At 45.1% G+C, this 17,896-nt stretch overlaps 1 protein-coding gene across 1 annotated transcript in view; it reads left to right on the top strand.

The window, feature by feature from the left end:
- Positions 1–217: 217 nt before the first annotated feature.
- LOC8041001 (mRNA turnover protein 4 homolog) overlaps positions 218–17,896 on the top strand; it is a 52,308-nt gene continuing 34,629 nt past the window's right edge. The window contains exons 1-4 of the mRNA XM_040223173.3: positions 218–296; positions 375–433; positions 5,802–5,905; positions 13,173–13,322. Of these exons, the coding sequence (XP_040079107.2) occupies positions 269–296; positions 375–433; positions 5,802–5,905; positions 13,173–13,322 (341 nt within the window). The 5' untranslated portion in view covers positions 218–268. The remainder of the gene's footprint in view (positions 297–374; positions 434–5,801; positions 5,906–13,172; positions 13,323–17,896) is intronic.

Raw genomic sequence — 17,896 nt, 5'->3', positions numbered from 1 at the left:
GACGCATCTCAAAGCTTGTAAACTTTCTTAAAACAATACGTGCACACTAAATATTTGTAGTTGCTTTTACACAAAACATTTATTGATCATTTATTATTTAATATTTAAACATACTAATTTTTAACTTATGTTCATTTTAATGTACACAAAATTATTCTACCGCGCGAGGCTTTTTTCCTGGGTGAGGCAGTTGAATCCAATCCGTGGACGGCGCGTCCGTCGCGTCCGCATTTTCCGAGCACGTGGTTTGTGTTGACGTTTGCTAGAAATGCCGCGTTCAAAACGGAATCGCCAAGGTAATCCTTATTTATTACGAATCGTTTGCTTATCTGGATGATTCCGCACACGTTAACGCATTTTTGTCTCGATTTCAGTCTCGCTAACCCAAACCAAAAAGAAGGGTCTTCCTAGAAAGCAAAATCTGATTCAAGAGGTAAGCCTCGTCAGTCATGACTCTTGGTCGATCCACCTCCAGAAATGCGTACTAGGTGTGATGTGATCGTATTTGTGCCATCGTTGAATGAATTGTTCATATATATATATATATATAGTAGACATGTCTTGATCGCTGTGTCTGCACAGTGTAATCATACTGCACTAATGCAAACCGGCGTTGTCACCTAGAAATCGTAGGTTTTGATCACAGCTTATTCGCCACTCGAAGTAGTTCTTACAAAATCTGATTCTCAGTAAAAAAAAAAAAAAAAATACAATAAAAAACGCGTTTTGTGTTTTAGCACGTATGCTTTAGTACAAAAGGTGACGATAGTATTTGTTGGTTGTTTGCCTAATCTCATTGCGCGTCACGTTGTCGTAAGTTTGTTTAACGAAGAAAGTTGGTACAATGCTCATACAATTAAAAATAATACCGCAGTGTTACGCTGAGAAAGAGCTTAAAATACCAAATAAACGCCCCCCCCCCCCCCCCCCCCCAAGAGATCGCCCACCAACAGGGTGTCTGAGAGGATTCCTCCCAACTACCTTGCTACTAACCAAACAAAAAAAAAAAAAAAAAAATGATGTGCTACGGTTAGAAAATTGGGCATCTTAGAGGCATTTCTCTCTGTTCTACTGTGCATTCAACCGGTCTGATGCAGTTCAGTGCAACTAGTTTTTCAGCGATCACAAGTAGTAGTAATTACAGCAAAAATGTTCAAAACAAAATAACTGCCTAAGAGATACTCGCCATACTTTATTTATAAGCTTATACCTCTGTCAGACGGGCACCTAAAAGGACCTTTACGCCAAAGGCCTTTGGGATTTTCAAATGACCTTTTAGCTATGCTGTGCCAGACAGCGCAGGTAAATGTTGTTTAGACTATGTTTATAGCTATAGAGGTTTCGTGGCTCGTTCATACGCGTAAGTCAAATTCACGTCAGAAAAAGAATATTCAGGCAATATAAATAATTCTTAAAGTTTGTCTTAATGACAAGTTCAGTCGAGTTATTACAACAAAATCCACTTTAAGCCCAAGCAAAGTGATTTTTTTTTTGCGATTAGCGGCAATACTGAGTGTTTCCCCGCCCATATATCAACTCTATGCCTGCTCACTTAGTCCTAACGTTGCTCAGTGCTCCCGCTCCTTTCCGTACTTCTGCTACGCTTTTGCCCTGTTCAGTTCGGCGTCGTGCTCGCGCTTGAATTTCATCGCATGCGTCGGAAGTCCTCCAGCTGATCCTCTCAAACCGCGTCAGCGACCGGGTCGCCTCAACGCTCCAATGGAAGCGCGGCGACCCCTTCCTAGTTGTGGACGCTCCTCCGTCGTTCGACGTATTCCACAACGCGAGAGTAAGATACAGAAATATATATGCACAAAAAAATATTATATATATACAGTACAGTTAGCAATACACGATTAAAGGATGATAAAATATAATGTAGAGAAATAAAAGCCAGATAACTATGGTTGTAAGGAAAATAGAGAGGAGGAAAACCGAAGCGGACGATGCGAGCAGGCGAGGAGCGGGACGACGAGGCCTACTAGATAGCCGGGGCCGTGAGTACAGAAAACTATTAGTAGGCCGAGGTCTGTCCAGACGTTAGGTAAAACACACTCTTTTTCAATAACAAAAAAAAACAAAAAACATTGATTTTAGATAACAGTAAGATCTTTCACTTCAATTCGCTTCTGTAGTCTAGACCGCTGCTGACGAGAGTACGCCTTTAGCAGCTGTAAAGGAGTTGCGGGAACTCCGGCTCACGAGAAGGACCTCTACACTAAAGGTCCTTTGGCATAAAGGCCCTTTTAGGTGCCTGTCTGACAGGGTTATTGGTCTAATAACGGGCACAGCATAAGATATATATACAGGCCTCACACGTGACGTTATATGGCACCATACCAGCCGCCATTGCTCCATACCATGCTCCTGTGCCTGTTCCTTCTGCAGCATGCATTTTGCTCCATGGAATTTGTTTTCGGGCCGACAACAAATTCTGTGGTGCGAAGAGTACGCTGCGGAGGGTACGGGCACAGGAGCATGGTACAGAGCAATGGCAGCCGACGCGACGTCAATGCAAGCCACATATAGATAGATACAGCACAGTGAACGCCGCGACGCGATCGACCAGAAAAATTCCTCTTGGCGTGCGCCCAAGTAGCCTCAGCTGATCGCGTCTCCGCCGTCCAGAGGGTGCAACGGAAGAATAAGGGAAAGAACAAAACCAGAAAAGAGTCTTTGCCGCTCTGGCTTGAACACCGTGCCAGAGACCTCTCCACTTAAAGGGCAACTCCGCTTAATTTCAAAAATTTTGAGATAGTGGCCGATTTTGCTTTTTGAAGCACTCAAAAACAATCCCCAATCCTTTGTTTCGCAAAAAATAAAATATTTTTCGTGTAATTTTACTCTAGCCATGATCACAAACCGAAACCGAAACGGTGGCAAAGCCGGACAACATTGTATGTTCGGCATCACTAAGCATGTACACCCACGTGATATACAAGGCGAAGAAGGAGCTCCCCTCTTATCAGGATCCTCCTTTGTGCCTCCTGGATTAGCACACGCGTCGCTATTCTCCTCTCAAAAGATTATAGAAGGTTAACCTGTCACTCAAAATTCTTACAAAAGCAGCTTCCCTCTCCTCCTTTTACTTGGTGTTCAAAAGTATGCAATGTAACACAAGCCGCGTTCAACGAGGCGATCGGCTTATCAGTAGTATCAATAGTCGAGCGCCGGGCCGGCCGAGCGCGTCTCTCACGTCTTTCACGGTGCTGGCGCCACCCGCCCCCGGAAAGAAAACAAAATTGAAAACAAAAAAGCTGTACATGCTTGATGACGTCGCGGACGTGCCGGGAGAAGGAATTTGGAGGAAGCGGAAATGCAGCCGGGCAGTGTTGTCTGGCCCGCACGTCTCATCCAAAACCAGCGGATTCGTGCTTGTCAAACTTTGACAGCGATTTTAATGAACTTCTAGGCGGAATTCCGTCGTAATATTTGCCATGGGGGTTTTGTAGATGATAACAAAGAGAACTGTATAGTTTTGCACAACTGGAAAAGAAGCGGAGTTGCCCTTTAAAGGGGTTCGGAAACAAAAATTTAAATATTCAGATTTCGTTCGTAAATGAGTCAAGCATGACGGATAATAACCGTAAATGATAATCACGCGTTTGTATTTTGAACGATTGGCTATATTTTTCGTTCCAAACGGTGCACTCGAGCAAGCGCTCGAAGAGAAGCGAACGGAGAGCGCCATGCGTCTTGGGATATCCGGCGCAAACAAAAACAGAAAGAAAAGATACCCCGCGTTCGTGACGTAGCAAGGCTGGCGTGATTATGAGCTTTGCCCTTGGTGGCGTTGTCAGCGTTGCGGTGGTGTCAATAGCGTCAACGCGTTACAACCGAGCCGTTCAAAGTACCCGTGGGGTGACGAGCGTGTGGCTGGCCCAACAAGCACGTAGCTTCCACAACACTGTCAGCTTAGTGCTGAACGAGGTGGGGAAAGCAACTTTTGTTTGAGTTTTGAGCGACGGGCTAATCTTCTAGGGGGAGAATGGCTGTTTCCGGTTGCACGAACGAGGGTCTGAGAAAAAAGGGAGTCCTTCCTTTCCGTCTTCTTGGACTGTTTGGTACAATGCGCGATTTGTGAGTTCAGGAGGAAAGCTAAGAAGGAAAACGTTAAAATGCCAAAGAGCGGCGCAGCTCCGAAGGAATCTGCTACGTCACGACTACGTAGCAGATTCCACAACGTTGCTAGACTACCTCCCAAATAGGCTCCGCATGCATCCACCAGGTGCACATTGAAGATTGTTTATGTAGCTTTAAAATTAGTTTTCTCGTGCTTTTCAACGGAAGACTGGTGTTTTTGAGGTTGGGGTGCAACAGGCAACACATTAAAGCTAGAAAATGATCGCTGAAATTTTGTTTCCCTACCCCTTTAAATGCGTTCACAAAAAATGTTATCATTGCCACCGTTGAGGCAGGAAACTATGGCGTCAGTGATGAAGCAACGTCTAAGCAACGTGCGTGGTGCAAGTTCCAAGTTCCTCGTGACGCGGCACACCCAGAAAACGACTTTAAAAAACAAGTGTGTCTCCCATAGAGAAGCACGGGAGCCATTGACAGGCCGTCATTAGCCGCACATTGTGGGGCCATTTGGTGGCACCGCTTGCGACCAAGGCGAGGAGAGGGCTTTATCTGGCAGCTTCGACGCACGCGGTGTCCACGCCCACATATATCTTGTACCGTAACATTAGCTAATAATTGTAAAATAAAATTTTTTTTTTACATATAAGAGGGAGTATGTGTCAATGGCTCCGTAGGGCCGCAGCTCGTGCCATTCGGCCAAAACGCATGCTGCGGGCATGCCTTTTCCTGCCACCACCACTGTTGCCTTTAGTCACTTATACGGCGTTTCATGCCTCTCGAGCGTGCATGCACAGCCAAAGCACGGCGAAAGGGAAGGTGCTGGAGGCTGGGCATTTGAAAGACATGCCCTGCCGTTCTTGCTTTGTCGGTGGGCATAGGTTGCACAAGCCACAGTGTGCTTCCGAGAAAAAGCACCCCAGTACTCAAGTTCGCCACGTCCGTGATCTGCTACTTTGCGTGGCGAGCGAGTTTGCGACGGGTTCTCGCGTGTTTGTGGCGCCGTGAAACCAGAGTTTGCCGTGGGTGTAGTCTGCGGTATGGGTTCCCTTTGTGTGCGAGATTTTATGGCAGGTTCCCGCGAGCTTCCTGCACCTTAGAACTCGGGTCAGCCTTTGTCGTGATCCGCCATGTCGGTTCCCGCGAGATGCGAGTTTGTAGCACGTTCCCGCATGCTTACCGCTCACCGAACACGAATTTGCCGCCACCTCGATTTCTGGCATCGGATCCCGTGTCAAGCGCGACCGTAGCAAGTACTTGCCTTTCTGTTGCCGGGTTTTGGTTCGACTTTGCTTTTGCACTCTTAATGACCACCCGCCCGACATCTTTCACCGTGGGGCGGCATTCGTTCAGGGGTTTGCGGCATTATAAGAGTAAACAGGTTGCAGTAAAGAGCTAGCCGTATGAGGAAAACGGTGTGAAGATGGTGCAATGTTTTCTTGCTGAGTCACTGACAAGGTGGGAATGGCCGGGTTTCTCCTTTAGACGCCTGGCGTCCGGCACACACACTTGTTGCCCTACGGGGCTTTAGTTGGGCGTGCACGCTCGAAACTTGCGAGGCGCCAAGATGCAATTGAAGTAGGAAGAACGTGCTCGAGGAGGGACAGCTAAAGGACTCCCTGTCGTTCTAATCCCGTCGCTGACTGTGGCCACGCGCTCTTGAAGCATTAATGACGGCATGACCTCCAAAGTGCACACCACTAAACTGTCCTTTGTTTCAGGTGCGCGATGCCTTCGACAAGTATGACAAAGTGTTTGTGTACTCGGTCTCCAACATGAGAAACACCAAGCTCAAGGACGTACGACAGGAGTGGAAAGACAGCCGGTGAGTGATTGAAACCTCTTCCTTTTTTTTTTCTTTGCATAAAGCATGTATCACTTGGCCCAGGCTTCTACCTTGTTGCAGCTTAACTCGTGATTTCCACCGTCGTCAATAGATGTCCTGCCCAAACATCATTGCGGTATACTCTGCTTTGCCCAGGCTGGTCGCCACATGGTGACTCGTGCAGACGCGACATCATGAAAGCTGAATACCGGTCGGCTACTTCCGCTCCTACTTTATGTTAATACCGCGCGCAGATCTGTTCAGTTTCCTGTCGGAGTGTGTGGCAAGTGGCCTCTAGAGTGGCATCATCATTGTTAGGACTTGCGGGCTGGGCTAATGGCGGTGCGAGGACTTTCATTGGGTTTGTGCTAAATGTTAGTGATCGGCAGGTGGCAGATATGTTTTGTTGGGAGCACCTGGAATGTGCCAAGGCAGTCAGTTGGCACATTCATTCCCGATTTTGGTGACAAGCAGACTGAATTTAATCGTAGGAGGAGAAGACAAATTTTGTTTGTATCAAAGTTCTTACATTGAAAAGTCCCCCGTCTTACTTTGGTTCCTGTAATGCTCCCACAGCAAACTTGTCATTTTAAGCCAAGACGGACAATGCTTTTGGCTAACTCAAGCGAATTGGAATTTTGAAGTTGACGTAATAATGCAAACAAGCTCGTAAACATTCATGCAGATACCTACCGGAAACATACCGAGCAAGCATTCACCCCGAAGTTGGAGATAATTACGAAAAAATGGGGATGAATGCTCGTAGGAACTGGGGGCGGAAAACCTGAAGGTGCGATTGAGACGGTATAGGAACATTCAGTGACTTTATGAACAGTGTTGTAGCTTGGCAGAATCCCTCATTTTTAAAGCAGCCGCACTGCCAGTGTTGCTAATTTAGCGGTCTTCTGAGCCTTCTAGCGAGAGAAACGGTTGTTTTGTGGGCAGCGGGATTTTTAGCGGTTTTCATGCCATGTTAGCATATTTTTTTTCTGGTTGTTTTAAATGTTCTCATATTTAGATTTATGAATCATAAATAACTTAATTTCTCTGGTAAGTTAAAGTTGTGTGGTCGTCGTTTTTACTTGCTGGAGCCAAATGTTTGTCGGTAAGATTAATGTTTGCGACGCCATTGAGATATCACAGTGGCGGCAAACCTCGAAACGTGCCTTCAACTGATTTGTGCGTGAATGTATCAAGTTTTCCAGTTAACTATGCGCAAGAATACAAAAACATGGGTCTGGAAGATCCAAGCAACTTTAGACGAGTGACATAAACTGTGACATATACTTTTTCCAAAGCAAGTGAATTTTGGTCTCAGAAGCTTTGAACTGCCAGAAAATATTCCACTAAAGATCGGAACGACTGAGGCATTCGTCGGCAGGCATGGCAGACAACAAGGTGACACTTGTGAACAGTAAGATCACACAGTGGACATTGTATTCTGCGTGGAAGCGATCTATGTCGAAAAACGTAGCTCTCTTCTAATTGTTCTCTTATTTCTTATACTGGTCTTTAGACTAATTACAGCAATCAATTGTGTGCACCTCAAAGATTTGCTGGTTTTTAGCGGTTTTCGGTATTTCTAGAGAGGGGTCTTTGAGTTGGCAACACTGCACTGCCCTTACCAAGATAGGGCCGATCAGAGCATATTAGTAAAAAAAGGGAATAAAGAAAACTGAGAGGAAATTGTGGGAAGAGAGGATGCAGGGGAAATCAGCTTTAACAATAAATAGACAGGGCACGAAAACAAGAAATAAAGAAGGAACAGTCGGGTGATAATTCATTGGGGATCTTATTGCTTTTTGAATCTAGAACGGGAGTTAAGAACGAAAATATATATAGGGCTGAATTCCAGGAAATAGACACTATATGTAGGGTTCCACGTTTTCGGTTTTTATTTTTTCGAAATTCGGCATACTTTTTTCTGTGTTTATTTTAAGATTCAATTTTCATGGGTTTTTTTTTAAGGGGTGTATATTTATGCCCACAAAAGTTTACCTTTTTTTTTCTTTTTTCGGTGAATGTATGAAAAGAACACCATCGGGCTCCGGATCAGATGATGCTTGTAACTCTGATATTTGTGATCCCTCAAGAAATAACGGCACAAATACATTGAAAAAAAAAAAAAAAATCATTGACACTTCAATTGGCAACTGTGTGTAACTAAAAAAAAAAAAAAAATACAAACAAGTTAGTGTTTAAAAAACATGGAACTTTCACCTTCTGTACGTCAGGATTACGTGATCTTATTGTAGTAAACACATACATACTTTCCCAGGTTCTCCTCATTGATCCACGCTCATTCTTTACTGTTAATGACCCTGGGCTTCGAGAATGCCCTCTCAACGTAAACATTGGACACTGGCAGGCTGAGGAGATGAAGCGCTGCCTGATCCAAAATCAACCAATTAACCAAATGTGACTACCAAAAGAGACACGTTGCGGCATTTTGAAGCACAACATATTTCATGTACTCACTAAACTCTGGCTGCAGATCTTGCATGAAGCTAAAAACCTTATACTAGCCCACACCCAAACTTTTTTTTTTAGGACCAGGAACTTGACACACTAAGGACACAGATGTCCTCCAGAGAACCACCCAATACCTCTTTTGTTGCATCTTTAACCTTGGAAGAGGGCAATCACGAAGTGGTCACACAATGTTGAACCTTGCAATGCCCTCTCTCCCCTCCCCCTCTCCCACCCTCTCCCAGCCCATCTCGACACAACCCTAAAAAACTGACCATTTTCGGTTAAAACAGAATTTTAGAGGATAGGTTCGGCTTACTTTTATCGGTTTTTATCGGTTTAAACTGAAAACGCAAAACTTAAAAACTTACCTTTTTCGGTTAAAACTGAATTCCCAAAAATGCATTCGGCATACTTTAATCGGTTTTTATCGGTTTAAACTGAAAACTCTGAACCCTAACTATATGTGACATATACAACCGTGAAAGGGAAACTATACACGAACCCAACTCTCTGACGTCACGGCGCGGTGGTGGCGCGTCGGTCGCACTTCCGGTCTGGGGCTGTGGGCAGTAGTCCCCAGGCCGGACATGCATTTCTGCGTTGTTTTGAAAGGAACCAGACAAAATCCTGCCTTCTCGTCAAAACGCCGCGACTGGGGCCATACCAAAAGTGTCGAGAAAGGTTTGAAGGTCAGTTTTCACGTGCGCGGTTCGTCCGAGAATCTGGATGTGTGCCGTAAAAAGGGAAAAGCAGACGCCGTTGGACAACGATTGCTTGGGCGGGAAGCACTTTGGGTTGAATTCACGGATACTTGTGGTCATCAGATTTATTTGTTTTGTTCCATCATGAACACCAGAAAGCCGTCAAGTTGTGCGGACCACCTGCGGACTATGTTCAATGCGTCTTCAAGTTCAAACGGCCCCCTCATCGTTTGAACTTTCGTCTGCTCTTTCAAACGTTTCTGCTTGTCGTCTGCTCTCTTAGGCGACGCCGACCTGTAGACCAAATGTTGGTCCGGTACTTGCGATAAGAAGTAAGTGCAGGCCTCAAAAGACTTAAATTTGAAGGTTAGTAAGCAGGCTCGATGTAAACGCTAGATACAAGGAGATGTTGATCATTGTCACCAGTGACCATCACCGACTTGTTATGCCTAATTCACTTGGTCCGATTCTGCTTGCGATTTTCAGTATCGACGTCGACCATGTCAGCTAAAGTTCACGCTTTTGCAGAGTCGAGCGGCGTCGCGACTGAAAATTGCGAGCGAAATCTCATGATGCGAATCAGGCTTTAGCGTACATAGTGCGGCGTCCACGCGGAATGAATCGCCACATGTCACATTATTCACGCAAAGTTTTGCGGTGTAACGAGCCTCGGTAATTTCGCTTACACCGCTCAAGATAGTCAGACATAGCCAGAAAGACTTAGAATCAACAATTCGAACACGAAAAAGGGCAGGGGGACTCACAATGACGCCGACAAAGTCGCATTCAGGGGCGGATGCAGGAATTTCTTGAGGGGGGGGGGTCAGGTGTTGGTCAGCGTACCATATGTTTAGGAACCCCCTCCCCCTCTTCCTCGTTTCACGCCCTAAATTTTACACATGCAAAAATCAAGAGGGGGGTCAGGACATCCAGACCCCCCCTCTAAATCCGCCCCTGGTCGCATTTCAATGGTTTGTTTATGGGCAACGGCCAGCTTCTTGCCCACACTCCCATCGCGCATGCACGGCGCCGGTGGCGTCCGCTAGGGGCGCTCCTGTTTGTTTGTAAACATGAGTTGGTGTATAGAACATGTAATTTTAAGGTGCACAAGGCTTCAACCCACCCTCTTGGGGTGATGACTACGGATTTGCAGACATGGATGGATGAATGGATGGGGAAAGAATTGCGGTAACCTAGAGGAGATTGGAAGATTGGTGGAAAAGATCTAGGGAGGGGTAAAAATACAGATAAAAATAAGCAGTGGAAACACTTTAAGGGGGGGGGGGGGGGGGGGGTTGTATTTAAACAAAATTTATACATATTTGAAGAAAGAAGATATAACGAAATGTTAGGTTAGGTTATCGCAAGCTGCCGCCCGTTACAAAGGGTATAGCCATTACCATCCGTCCATCCATCCAAGCCCAAACGTGTCGGCCCTCTCACATCAAGTTTCACCGCTTGGCACCGGCGTGCGTGCGGAAAGCTTCACCGTTTTGCGCAGGCTTGTTTGGAGAAACGTGTGTCAAGGAGGAGTATCTCTGTTAGCTCGGTGGGCTTGGACATTTGCTGGGGTGGCCACTTGATATGTCCTTTGCTTGTATTTCGAATGTTTCAGCAACATTGCAACATTGATGCCTGCTTGGTATTTTATGGTAAGGCTCGGAAAACTATTGAGACTTGTCTATTTGTTCTTCCTCTTGGTTGGTTCTCTGAATCTCGGGTACCTTGAGTGGAATTCTGAACATTTTCATGGCTGGTTTTTAATTTAGTCCATTTGAAAATCACAGAAATCATACCCATAAATTTGACAATTGATGCTCTCGAACTTTGGGTCGGCTTTTGAAGCTATGGGAACCGGCCTTACTCCTGAAAAGAACAACATTGGCGGCACTGTGAATAAGTGATAATCAGCCGAGATACTATCCGTTTATCAAAGAATCTGGATCGCTAAGATAGCCGCTCTCATCGTTGCTACACACATAACCTTAGGGCTCTATTTTTCATTCCCTTTGCTGAACAAGAAGCCACAGTCCAAAGGTATTTGCAGCTCTGTGACAGGATTAGGACTTGTGAATAATAGGGTGACCCCCTCCCTGCTAGTGAAATGTGAGACATGCTGACCCGGGGGGGGGGGGGGGGGGCGGGGGGGGGGGCGGGGGGGGGGCGGGGGGGGGGCGGGGGGGGGGGGGAGGGGAGGGAGGGAGGGAGGGGGGAGGGGGGGGGTATTAACACGCACACCACGAAATGTGGCTCTGCTGACACAGTTATTATCCTGTGTTGTCCGAGAACCTATTATAACACCTGCAAACTGTAGTGCAACAATCAAGCTAAAACAACTCGCACCCAGTGATATATATCTACATAGATATTTTAATACCAAATATGTTATTAGACATGTTGAAAACATAAAAATTCACTGCAGCAGAACTCAGTGCAATAACAGGAAAGAAGAAACAGCAAATCTTTTTGGGCCTATTATTTCCTGTTGATGCTTACTTTTACCAACATGCTCCTGCACAAATTTGAAACCCTATTTTTTTTTGTCTATCGAACGTCGTGAGTTGCAGGCTTTTTCCCATGTTTTCACCATCTTCACTAAAAAAAAAAAAAAATTTATTTCCATGGCAATTTTTTTGCATTGATTTGATTTGAAGATAATTACAGTAATTTCTTATTCAACTTTTGGTGAGCAATGCTCTCGCTATATTTCTCCACTAAAAGGACAGGCACAATGACGCACGCCCGTCAGTTCTCCTGCGAGAATAACGGTCGCTTACCGCAATGCTTGGATAGAAAATGGCGTACCATCTCAATTCACATGATTACCACTGATCTCTGTGCCCCGTCGTTCGGCAGCGCCACGAGTTAAATTGGAAATTTAATGACAGTGCAAAATGCGCGACAGTTTGAAGATTTCGGTAGATCTTGCGGGACGCAGGACATGAGCACTCAGTGCAGGACGGTCCCGCGAGTTGCGGGACGGGTGGTCACCTTAGTAACTAAGCACACTTTTTTTAGCTGCACACTTGTGCCCGTGTTTCTTTACAGAGCTCACTTGACTAAATCTGCTTGGTAGAAGAGCGTGTTGGTTTAAGTCATGGATGAAGAAAGAATAAACAATTAAAACAGGGACAACACAACCACATCTTTCAACTAGCAACATACGAGTAAACTTTCAACAGCGAGCAGCCGACCATACCCAGTAGGAGTGGGGGAGAGAAGGGGAGAGAAGGAAAGATAAAACACGCGAAGTGCAAGTCAGGGTGGTAGGGTTATCTCAGATTTTAAAAATTCAACCTCAGTTTTCGTCAGCTGACGAAAACTGAGGTTGAATTTTATCTTTCCTTCTCTCCCCTTCTCTCCCCCACTCCTACTGGGTATAGTCGGCTGCTCGCTGTTGAAAGTTTACTCGTATGTTGCTAGTTGAAAGATGTGGTTGTGTTGTCCCTGTTTTAATTGTTTATTCTTTCTTCATCCATGACTAAATCTGTTTCCTGTTTTCTGGCTAATCAAAACAAAATGGAGTGGTCCCTTCAAGTTTGAATAAACTAGTATCGCCTCTGCAAAAGACGAAGTAAAAGGGAAACTTGTGCAGTTGTAGGGGGTTCAAGAATCACTTCGAACTTGAGGATTTTACATACCAAACCAACAAAGGGCATTTGCCATGCCCTAGCAAAGGACTGAGGAGAAATTTCAACCGCCTGGGGACGTTTGAGCGTGCAACCGAAATCTCGGTCGCGTGGCGCATTCTCCACAATTAATCTCCATCGGATTGCGGGCGACTCGACTGAGATTCAACCGGGGTTGAGTATGCCAGCACTTCTCTTTGGAGTATGGTGAAAGAAAGTCAGTGGTAATGGTAAAGGACAGACATAGTGAACTGGCAGCAGTATGAAAAAGGGAGATGGGCAACACGAAGCTGCCCTTTATTTCCCTTGTTCCTGGCTTACTATGTCTGTCTCAAACCAACTCACCCATACTCTGGCTTTAGTTGTGCATTCCCGTAGCAGTCGTTGAATGGTATGCTAGTGTCAGTGCTTTTACCACAGCTAGTTACTTAGTTATCGGCGTGCTTGCTGCCGACGTTCCTGCAGGTTCTACTTTGGCAAGAACAAGGTGATGGCGGTGGCGCTGGGGAGGTGCATTGACGAGGACCACCGAGAAAACCTGCACCGAGTGAGCGAGCGCCTGCGGGGGCAGTGCGGCCTCTTCTTCACAAATGCTCCCAAGGAGAAGGTGCTCACGTGAGTTGGAAAGAACACACGTGTTGGAAAAGTGCCCTCTAACATTGTTTTTGAGCTCGTGGATTAGTGCAAAAGATGCTCCTTCCCCCTTTGGTTAATACCTCTTCACGCATACAGTGCAGTGCTACCTCAGCTCTTTTAGTTGGGGCTGTGCAGCGCTTTGTGCACGATCAGTGCACAGTGCTGAGTCAGTGCTAAGGTATATTCGGGGCAGTGTGCTGCATCAGTGCTGTTTCCTTTGTTAATTCAGCACTGAGATAAAAATTTTAACTTGGGGGTTTTACGTGCCAAACCAAGGACGGGCATCTGGCACGCCCCAGCAGTGGACTGAGGATTAATTTCAACCACCTGGGGATTTTTTGGCGTGCAACCGAAAGCTTGCTTTTTCGCAATAAACCTCCGTCAGATTGTGAGCACCCCGGCCGGGATTCGAAAGCACTGAGGTAGCACTGCACTGTAGGTGTTAACAGGTCCTTAATGGGCGCTAACATACAGTAGGCTCGCGTTAATTCAAACTCAGATATTTCATACTTCTGGTTAACTCAAACAGATTTTAAAATTTTGGTTGTTCCACTATGTTTCTAACGTGTTCATAAGCCGCTTTGTTCAAACGGCGTTTTCGTCTCATTCATACTTTTTGTTATCACGGCCCCGTTGAGTGCGCTTGTTTCCGAGCGCCAGTGCACTGCAAATAGGCAACACTTGCGGAGCTTGCTTCTGTGGATGCTGCTTCTCCGCGTCGCACCGGTGCTCAATGACAAGTGCACTCGACGGGGATCAAGCGGGGCTCACATGAGCTATTTAAACGGGCACTACGCAGAAATTTTCATAGCAACTTGCGGGGGCGCTGTGACGTGGCGGCATGGTATAGATCCATGTCACAGCATCCGCGCAAGTTGCTATGAAAACTGCTGCTCGGTGTCCGCTTTTATAGTTCATTTGTCCCCCGCTTAATAGTCCACATTAGACAACTTCTTGGCCTGATGAATTAATTTTGTTTTAAGTTGTTGTGTGCTGTCCAAAAATACCACGATAAACAACATTTTTGAGAGATAAATAAATTTATATCATACATTTCACAAATGTTTTGTGTGTAGCACACGTTTTCCTAATCTCAGTAGACCTATGTAGAGGAAATCATCAAATATCTGCTTTGTATGTGTAGAAATTCATATGGAAATTTATAATTATACTTTGTATCATATTTAGATGAATTTCTGATAATTCAAACAAAATTTGTGACTTCCTGGAGTTTGAATTAATGCAAGTCTACTGTAGAAAGGAAGATTTCTGTTAAAAAAGATTTTTGCTAGCTGGTTTTTAACCACAATCTAACTAGGCAGACATTGAGCTAACCCCATTCGCAAACATGAGAAGGACATTTCATTGGTGACCATCATGCGTCAATTGCAACTCCTTTCGACACGTGCAGTTGTCTCATTGTTCGGGAATATTAAAGCGTTACAAAGGTTCATGGCGGCATCTTCTTGCCAAGTCTGCAAACGGTACTAGGTGAACGTTTACTCCGTGGGAAGTCACTGCCAGGCCTGCTTCAAATGGGGCAATTTTTCTAGCAGTTCTGGAATTGTTAGAGTGCTGTTTCGTAGTTCACACTGCAACACAAATTGTTGGAATCAAATCCGCCGGCTCGAAACGGGTGAGCCACTCCAACGATTCGGTGACGTTTAAAGCAGCCAATCGGGGACTGAATATTTTTACGTGACCCCCTGTGGTGGGGATGACAACCATTGAACATAGGGTTTAACTTGATTCTAGTTTCAAATGGATAGTCTTTGTGACTAAATTGTTTCAGGGCTGTCTTTTAATATCTGTAGTGACATTTAAGAATATAAAGAATATATTATTAATGTATAACCCTGTGTCTAAATTGTGCCAGAAAATTATGATTTTAATGATAATGATTGCAAAATATAGCAATTTGAGCTTCAGCAGTTGCTGCGTGCTGACGCGGGAGGACTGTGTTGCAGAAGGTGCATGTCAAGACGCTTGGAGAAATTGCCACGTCAGAAGCGGGCCTTAGCGAGGGGGCCTATCGCATACCGATGGATAAACCATGTTTCTACAAAAGGACCCAGAAAACAGAAGTCGGCAAAAAGGAATGAGGTTTCGCTGGGAAGCATATAAAGCTTATACAAACGAATGGCGATTTGGGCTGTTCAATACACTGAAATAATAGATGAGCTACAAAGCTTGACGAAAAAGGCGGCAGTATGTGGGAGACTTTGCCCCAGACAACCAGCTTTTGTGTCGAAAAGAAATAATTGTCTTTTATAATGGGATTTGTCTGCACTTTAGTATTCCCACATCTCCGGCATAGAAAGGCTTACTGGATTATGGCGTAACGTGTTGGCCTTGCTTTGCAAGCTCAACAGCGGCGAGAAACCCGTTAGAATTTTTATGTTTTGTCGCTTTTCTTACGACGCACAACTTTTCTTTTTCTTCTATCTTCACCGCCGGCATTGTCTTTTGTTTCCAGTTTTTGGGAAATCAGGTTAAGCCTAATCCCGCTGGAACTTGGACAAACTTCGTTACTTTTGCTATGGGAGGCAATGACAAATTAAATTTGGGCACATGTTATGCTGGTGTATTTTTTTTTTTTTTCTTACTTGAAGGGCACATTGCATTTCATGTATTCATATCTTGTTGTATGGATGGGCGGATAAGAGTGTGACTGAACTTTTTGAATTGGGTGGTGGCTCGTGCCGCCTAGCCGCTGTTTTCAATGTGAACAGCTAATGTCTATCAATGTACAGTTGAACACATTTATAACTAACTTTTTCTGATGCGCATATTAGTTTGATGTTTTAAATAACTTAGTTTATTTTATCAGAACTCGCATATAGTGAATTTGAATCCTGGGATTTCGAAATACAACGCATTGACTTTAAATGTGCAGTAAACTTTTTTGTGTAAATACTTCAATGGATTGTTTCTTCTGCCGCGACGTCTGCTGGATTGAAGCATCTAGACTCGCGCGAAGTAGATAGAAATTACTCACCCTACGAGTGAGCCCTAAGCACCAGCGCTTTTGATTTAGGGCAGGCAGTATGGCAGGCATGTTCTTGCAGGAGATTTTCCTCCCTTGATGACAAAATCTATATAAAGCCCTCTCGTCGCTCATCTGTGCGCTTGCATGCTTATTAAACTCTAACAAGAACAGGATTCATGCCGAAGCTGGTAGAAACCACTTTTTGTAAAGAGGTCGCGGGTCAGCCGAGAGTCTAGATTACAGAATTTTCAACTGCTCGATTTGTGGTCATGTGGTTTACGGGCCACATTTACAATACGAGCTGCGAGGAGACGGCAAAAGCATGAATTGGGGATCGTTTGCAAACAATTTCTGGCTTTCCGCTCGCTTTCCTCGACATGCAACAACGCAGTGCTTGCGCACTCGCGACCAATCTCCGCTAGAGGCGTCCGTTATTAAATTGCAAACGGTCCCCACGGTATGAGGTGGACCACTTCTCCAACATAGATTCTAGGTTGCACCGGCGATCACAGCACCCTCGTAGTGGCTGCGCCAAGAAAGTTGCTATTGACGCTCGGCGCGCTTCCGGCGATTCCGGAAGCCCTGGCGACGTCTGACTTCTTTTTGCCACGCTCTTCTCAATTAATTATTTTGACTTTGTCCGAAAATGGTAAATACCTCACGTTGCTGCTTGATGAGATTCGAAATGTGGAACCAAATAGAAAGAAAAATAGTGTCCATGTTAAGCAGCAGTAAAAAAAGCAAAATGAAGGACACCACGCTCATGCGCAGGTCTGCAAAAGAGGTTTGCTTGGCGGCGCTTGGCAAGGAGGAAAATGCACACTTTTGTGGTAAAATGATTTTTGACCAAACAGATTCTATCGCATGCTAGGATCTCCCAAGTGCAGAACAGAAGCATGCATGGGCTGCATAAAAACGCCGTCGAGGAACACTCCCGACTGCACCGCATGCCTCGACCTTGCCTTTGTAGTGCTGGACTGCTTTTTTTTGTTTTCAACTTGTGCTTCAAAAGACTTTTTTTATCTTCTTTTTTTTTGGGGGTGAAAAGGACAGGTGTTCGCGCATTTCCGAGGGCCGTTTTTTGTTTCAGAGTTCGATAACCACTAGGTTGTTCTCTAATATGCATTTTCGTTCGGAATATTTTGCCATTCGATGTGGACAGTAATTCGCTGTATCCAGGTTCCTTACAGACACGCGACTGTGTATTTTTATAAAATTAGGGAATGTGCATCTTCATACTATCATTTCTAAAGCATTTCTATCCGTTTGATGCAAACGCCTTTTCGCAACTGTGTGTGTATCGGTCAGCGAGGCATCCGGTTCAGCGGGTAGGGGGCAAGTGCTTCGTCTTTATTGTCGTCTCTCACTCAGTGTGGCGGTGGCGCTAGTATCAAGACTGTTACATCTCCCTTTCTTTGGACTATAAAAAACCAACAAGAAATACATACGAAAATAAACAAAATACACAAAACACGAAATATAAAAAGCAGTAACTCAAAGGCCCGTTAAGCTTGCTGCTGGAAGTTCTGATCGTAGTTTAGCCTTTGGGGTCGCCGCACAGTTC

This window comes from Ixodes scapularis, unplaced genomic scaffold (assembly GCF_016920785.2).
Source record: "Ixodes scapularis isolate PalLabHiFi unplaced genomic scaffold, ASM1692078v2 PGA_scaffold7__128_contigs__length_106722199, whole genome shotgun sequence".
Lineage (NCBI taxonomy): Eukaryota > Metazoa > Arthropoda > Arachnida > Ixodida > Ixodidae > Ixodes > Ixodes scapularis.
This window is presented reverse-complemented; position numbering and strand designations above follow the sequence as displayed.